General features: G+C 29.3%; 1 protein-coding gene across 2 annotated transcripts in view; it reads left to right on the forward strand.

Annotated features, from left to right (window-relative positions):
- The window catches only part of LOC136795654 (uncharacterized), a 223,956-nt gene extending 219,824 nt beyond the window's left edge, over window positions 1-4,132 (forward strand). Inside the window, exon 4 of one of the 2 annotated variants that reach the window (XM_067046953.1) lies at window positions 3,670-4,132. In XM_067046953.1, coding sequence (XP_066903054.1) covers window positions 3,670-3,806 — 137 coding nt within the window. In that variant the 3' untranslated portion in view covers window positions 3,807-4,132. The remainder of the gene's footprint in view (window positions 1-3,669) is intronic. The other variant, XM_067046952.1, reaches the window with a different exon arrangement.
- Window positions 4,133-7,842: the final 3,710 nt, after the last annotated feature.

The following is a 7,842-nucleotide window of genomic DNA, read 5'->3' on the forward strand; positions in this document are numbered from 1 at the left end:
TTTTTTTACTTTTATCATGCTATAGGCGTTGATGACCAGAGGGTTTTACGCCTTTAAGCAACAATCAACAAAAACAACAACAAATTTGAGAAAGTCCCTCAAAGCAATTTAGCTTTATAGTGTTTACATTGCTCACGTATTTATGTTAACGTGAAAAATGACTGATGTTTTTGAAAAATGAAATATTTTTAATTATCATTGTGTAATATTTTATTTTACACTAGCTGACCCGGCAATGCTTCCCTATTGCTATATTTAAGGATTTATGTAAATTTAATGAAAACAATTGATAGTTAGAGTTATATTATTGTATTTAGTTAAATAAAAAATATATGCTTCAATTAAACATTTATATTAAATTAAACATTATGTAATTGCATTTATTTAAATTGAACATATTGATAGTTTGATTTATATTATTGTATTTACTTAAATTAAACATTTAACATATTTAGTTAAATTAAACATTTAATCATCTAAAAATAGACGATTTTATAAGACGGTAACTATGGTAACATAACTGTTAACAACAAACTTCCCGTACATCTTCAATACTTGTTCGATGTACGTATTTTTTTCTTATTATTTAAGGAACTTTTATTATCTATTTTATTATCATGTATGTAATCCATAAAATATGGATGGTTTTTAAATAATAACCATCTCTATGCTTCAATATTAGTGCTATATTGAAACGATTCGGAACGATTGTCTCATGAAAGTGTGGTAAAAGATTTTTTATGTGTGAAACAGTTTATATTTGTTATTAGAACCCCAAGAAACCCTCAAATACGAATTTTCGAAAAAATCGGAAAATAAAATTTTGTAGTCCAAAATCCTGGCCCTACATCGGCCAAATAATAATAAAAAAAATAACATAAATATTACTCGACCAATCGTAGTATCATATACCTTTGTTACATTATAAAAATTTAAAAAAATAGAAATAACTTTAATATTGCTCGATCAATTTGCACAAAACTAGGCAGTTCTTTATAAGGCTCTATAAACTGCAACTAAGGACACAAACGGGGACTAATAAACAAATTAGTGCCACAGATGTAAAATAAAACTTGTGAATTTTTTCTCTCTTATTCAAACCCATATTTTTAGTCTATGGAGGCTAAAAAGCAGATATTCAACTTTCAAACGGTTCTAGGAATTGGACAAAATTCTCCGAATAAATGAAGGTGAAAAATTTCTAAACTTGTAATTCGGTCGAAAACTCGAATCCAAATTTTTGAATTTTTTAAATACTTCCCATTAATATGTATTCTATATATAGCTAAGTAAAAGTAAAAACTAATTCTTCTATTTATGTCGTGACATAAATGACGGGGGAAACAAAATAAAAATGACCCCCTATAATTTTCTCAAATTGTTTAGACAGGAGTCGTTATTGTACTTTCCTCCCACTTGAATACATTTTGTATTAGCATACTTTGAAAAGTACATTGTATGTCAAGGTTACGTTGTGATTCACTATATTTAGCAATTTTCCTTTCGTTTCTTTTGTTTACTGTTACTTCACATAAAGTTACGACATATCGTAACCTTTTTATTCATGAGGATTTACTTAATTCTGTTGCATTTCTCCAATCTTCCTGTTGTATTTCGACGAATATGGAAAATAAAAACGTACAATATTAAAAAATTACGATTCTTCAGGCATTAATTTTTTTTTTATTATAGCTCATTTATTTTATTTTTATAAATTAATTGATATTCATTAATTTTCATGATTAATAATTAATCTTTCTTTATTATGGGGTGTACGAGGGCTCTAGAAATCTGAAACTAGAGTATTGGAAATATCGCGTGAGTGTAGGTTTGCAAACTTTTATCTCTGAAGCACTGTATGCTACACCTATTAAAAGTTTTATGAACACTTGAAAAATAGGCAGTTATTTACCCCGATTTTTTATTACTTTAATGAAAAATATGTATAATTACTAGAAAAATTGATGAGTCTGCCAAGTATAAGAAATGGTGACTGTTCAAAACGTTAAAAATAATTAATTTTTCATTCGGAGATCCATATAGTTGAAACTACCAACAACACTGGAAAACCTAAGAGAACGTTATTTAAATAAATAAAATAAATTTGCTAAAATATTAGCCCTAATAGAGCTTTAGAGATTTACATTCAATAGTATAGATATAGCAATAGATAGCTTTTTTAAAAGCAAAATTTTATAAAAATGTTGTACAGAATATACTGAAACATCAGTAGTCAGTGAATTTATTTTGAGAAATCTATATCTCAAAAGTAGTTTTCATGATTTGCTAAAATAAATTGATTTATAAATTTACAAATTTATATTCATATGCGAACATGTCCCTACCCCTACAATGATACGTGTCTAAAATTAATTAATAGTAAGTTAAATTTCCTTTATTTTACTTGAAGAAGTTTGTCGGGGGTGCGGTCAGCAAAGAACAACATAAATAAACAACATAAATAAACAAAATAATATTTATTTATTTTATGCCGACGTTTACTTCTTCAAGCATTAATCTACGGTCAACTATCTACATCTTCCTTTATTTTAAGTGCTGGCAGATATCTGTACATCTCATGGTTTCCGAAGTAAAGATTTTCATATTTCAAACCTGTTGTCGGAACAATTATTAATCAATTTATTTTTAGCAAATATGAAACTACGATTCTTAAGAAGATAAAGGTAATAAACTACTTTATAGTCAATTAATCTAGCTTTAATTTGATAGCCTGTAAATCACATAGTTACGTATAGTTACTAACTACTAATCTTTCAGTAAATGTCTATGGAATGTTGTTTTTTATAAAGCTATATCTCTAGAACCATTGAACTTAAATAGCTCTATTAGGGCTAATATTTCAGAAAATTTACTCTAATTTAAATAATGTTCTCTTAGGTTTTCTAGTGTTGTTGGTTTGTTTCAAAGATATAGAGCTCGGAATGAAAAATTAATAATTTCTTTTTAACGTTTTGAAATAGCTGTCATTTTGTATTCCCCTTACCTATACTTGTCAGACTCATCAATTTAGACTAGTAATTATACTTAGTTTTTATTAAAGTAATAAAAAACTTGGGGCGAAATAACTGACTTTTTTCTCCTCTTGGGCTCTTGTACTTGAAGGGTATTGGGTGTCCTGAAAATTTAATTCTTTTTCATGTGTCTTCGACGTTTCGGGGCATTTTCTCCATCATCAGAATTACATTACCAATTATTTTAACAAAACCATATTTATTTTATTTTTTTTTTTTGTACTATTCAATTATCAATTTTTATCATTTATGATTCAATTCAATTTTTTTATAATTCCAAATTTGTTTGTATACTATTCCTTTACAATTTTATGTTTTTCTAAATGTTGTTGTTATCTCTTTTGTTCTATAACCCTGATGAAGACCTGAAACTCAGGTCGAAACGTCGGCATAAAGTAAATAAATATGGTTTTGTTTTGTTATGTTGTTCTTTGCTGACCGCACCCCCCGACAAACTTCTCCAATCATTAATCTACGGTCAACTATCTACACCTAATTATTTTAACGTTTTGTTTATATCTCTATATATGCTAGTGACTGATAAGGGATAAAATCTACCTTCAATTTTTTAATATATATTATAATAGAATGTTATTTAGTATAATTTTCAATTTATTTTTTTTTTTTTTTTTTTCAGAGACAGAGAGACGAATCAAAGCGAACGATAGACAGTTCAACGCGCAGTTCAACTATGCTGTAAGTAAATTCAATTATATCACTCAATACACAAATATATCCAATAAATTATATGACGTCTGTGTGTCTGTTGGCTAACCATTTTCATTTGACCTTTCGTCGAGTCCGGTTTGATTGCTTCAAGTAGGGCGCAAGGTTATTCGGTCGCTGCGAATTCTTATCTCAAGATCCAATCATTTGCAATAAATATGTTATGTAATTTTTATGTATTTCAAGTATTAACACTATTCCAGTATTTTATAGTGAAATTAAAAATAGTTAAGGAGTATGTTATCCTCTGTTAATCTAATGTGAAGAAATAAATATCATAATTATAAATTTCTTTCTTGGTCCAAATTTCCGAATATCTTTTTGCTGATAAGTTTCCGCCTAATACATATTATTTATTTAATAGCAGATTGACCCGGTTGGCCTTACATGGTTAATGTAAGTGGTACATTTTTTTTAACAATTGATTATGTGGGGGGGGGGTAGTCTAATACAAAAGACACCCCTTACTATATACAATGTTATAAATAAAACAAAAAATCAAGCTAAAATAAATATATTAAAATTATAAATCTTAATAAAAGATAAATGTAAAGTTAAGAACATAACAGTGACATTTATAGATTTAACAAAATAAATTATTGATTTCTAATGAAAAAAAAAAAGTGAATTTTAGAAAAAGATGAAGAAAAAAAATTAATTTTAGAGGAAAAAAACTGATAAATATAGAATTTATTACTGGATGTCCTGCAGCAGGCTGGGCTTCAGTCTTCGGGTTGTGGTTGGGTTTCCCAAGTTGTAGGTCACTGCTCCTTTAACTGTAGGTAACTGGGAGTGGAACTTTATGAACCTTTTTTGTTGTAATCCTCTATTGTCTCTATTTGTACTTCCTGGTGCAATTGACTGTTTCTTACAAACCAAGGAACATCCACTGGAATTCTTATGACTTTATTTTGAAATTATTGTAATTTTTTCTTTTTCGTAAAGGATGCCGCTCCCCAGACTTCACAGCCATACATCAGCAGTGGCCTGATGTATTTTAAAAATGAGAATAACTGTTTCTGGATTTAATTTTGATTTTCAGTTTAGTATAGGATATAGCATTGCTAACATCGCGTAGGTTTGAGTTAGTTCGATGTTATATGGTGGTTCCAGGTAAGCGGCGATCGAGGTGCATTAAATGTATTTAATTTTTATGTATCTCAAGTATTAACACTGTTCCTGTATTTTAAAGTTAAATACAAACATTTTAGGAGCATGTTCTTTCTCTATTAATCAATTTTGAAGAAACAAATGTCATTTTTAATTATAAATCTCTTTTTTGGTCAAATTTTCTGAATATCATTCCACCTGAAATTGTGAATACTTTGCACTTATTTGTAGTCTTAATTTTTCGGCTATTTTTTTTTATTGTCTGATCATTTTTTCAACATTCTTTCAGTACTCAAATCAATTACAAATAATTTGAAAACAAAATTGTAAATAATTTAGATTTATAACCTGGTCCAAATTAGCTCACTACTTACTAAGTAGTCAGTTATCTTTCCGCTAATTCCTTTTTACGCCTCTGAAATCCTAGAATTATGTGTAAATATTTTGGTGCAAAAGCACGGGGGAAGAAGAATGTAATTTTTTTTATTACTCAAATGAAAAAAATATATAGTTAATACTGAAAATTCATATCTTTGAAACTTCCTATTACACTAAAAAGCTAATAGAACATCATTAAATGCTAAAATATGAGTCATTATGGAGCTATTTACGTTCAATAGTTTCTCGGATACAGTTATTCAAAAAGCTACATTTTTTCTAGATATCGAAAAATCAATATTTTGATATATTTTTATTACTTAAATGAAAATTATATATAGTTTAGACTTAAAATGTATGGCTCTGCCATCTTCCTTCTATACTTAATTGCATATAGTTTACATTTAAGAATAAAAAATTGAGGTGAAATAACTTTTTCACCCCTCCTTCTTGGACTATTTGTATTCTCCACGTATCTTGATAAAGTCCTTATTGATAAGTGAAGGGAAAGCAGTGCAATTGGTCCCGTATACCCTTCCCTCACTTCAATTGAGTGCCTTGTCAAATAACACTCCGATGGCCTGGAAGTACCTTCGATCCATCCCCATCCTGGAGAAATGAACTTACCCACCGTGTCATCTCCGTTCTTTTATATCCTTGACATTTCTCTCCTATCCTTCCAGTCAATTCCCAGTCTCCCCTTCCACAGGTTCAGGAATCGCTCACTCGCTTCCGTCATTTATGATCTGTTGAGAGTATCTCTTTTCGCGTGTCGTTACGGTCTTACGACTCCTGTAAGGATTGATCTTCCCTCAAGGATTTCCTATCGCTTCCTGATTCGTAAACGAACCGTCTCACAGTCTAAGCAACAGTGAAAGTGGGTAAAAATCATTAACCACTAATTATCTTCAAATAAATATTTTTATATGTTACATGAACTAACTCCTTATACTTACTTAATTAGTTTTGAGTTTACTTAAAATTAATTTCGAATTATAAATTTTTTTATTAACTAAATTTTTTTAGATGAATGGGCTCTACTAGGCCTCTTAATTTCTTTCCCCACGGCTCACATGAGAATATACATATGATGGTAGGAACGGCATGGCTCCGTAGTAAGGCACCGAGCTTCTGAATCTAAGGATCCGAGTTCAAATCTGGCTATGGCAGATAATTATTTATTATGTTTCGGTAGCCATGAGTCAAACCAGTGGGTACTGTGGGATTTATTTTTCATGGAGATAAATGTGTTATGCGGCAATGTTGCACTAATACATCGGGTTTTTAGAATACACAGCAGACTTATTAATCTATTATTGGATATATAAACACTAACATATGTTAAATGTATAAAATTTTGTTTTTTTACTTTTTCTGTTTTCAAACAATAACTAACTATATCCAAAATACAATATACCTCAAATATAATTTTTGTTTTTAACAATTTTATTTTAACTTTTATATTATTTTTGCACTTTCTTCTTCCCTCGCAAAGTTATATTATGTTTTCCTAATTCATTCTTTCTCTCTTTTTTTGTCTCAACCCTATCCACGCTGATCTCTCTTCTCCACTTTCTCATACCTCTCTTCTCCGGTGATCCGCAACACGTCCAATCCGTTACACAAAAGCAATGCAAGTTAAACGAAACTATCTATAAATAGAAATAAATACAAAACTAAAATAGCCATAGCAGTAAAACAATCAAAAAGTAAATAAATAAGTTAGCTAACACTAATATATAAATTTAAAAACATATAAATAATTAATTTAAAATAAAAACAGGATTAAAAAAATTAAGCAAAAATTTTGGCATGAAAACCTGCTTCTTGGCTGAGTTTGAACAAGGGTCGGCTCAGTTTAAAGTTCCATTATTCGTGCAAACTGCTCCTAACAGTCATCTTGTTAAACTCTGAAATTCCATTAGTGGAGTTTGAAGTTTCTGGCTTGTTTCCTCAGCTTCATGTTAACCTCACAAAATTAAGTCTCATATTGAATCATATACTAACCATAATTAGTTATTATATTTTTGTATATGATGTTTAAAATTTCATCCGAATCCGAATTCTGTTGCTATAAAAATTTATATTTCAGCGTTTCTAGAGATTTAGAATAACGGATATATGTTTCGTGCCTGCCAAAAATACAATAAACAAAACAAAAAGGTTTATGAAGCCGTATTGCCATCGGGAAATATCTGTTCGAATGGAAAATCTCTTTTTTTCTTTTTTTTTCCTCTTTTATTTATTCATAAAATTCCTCAATATTTTGTATTTATCCATTGTTTAATATTGCTAACAATGAGAACTGTTTATTTTTTAAAATAAACAAAATTAAAGGCAATTATGAAAAAGATGATCTGGGGTGCGGTCACAAGAAAACAAAAATTGTTAACTATGGGAGACAGTTGACCGTGGATGATGAACGAGATGGTTGGGGGTGCGGTTAATGATACAAATAACTTGGATTAACCTATTTTATTGTGGCAGCGTTTCGGCTAGAGTTTCTACCCTTCTTCAGGGCTAAAAACGGAACAAGATAACAACCACTGTGAGTATAGAAAAATAAAAAAGAAAGTATAAACAGAATAATTTTACA

Source organism: Halyomorpha halys, unplaced genomic scaffold, assembly GCF_000696795.3.
Source record: "Halyomorpha halys isolate HHAL.00 unplaced genomic scaffold, Hhal_1.1 Scaffold538.1, whole genome shotgun sequence".
NCBI classification, from domain to species: domain Eukaryota; kingdom Metazoa; phylum Arthropoda; class Insecta; order Hemiptera; family Pentatomidae; genus Halyomorpha; species Halyomorpha halys.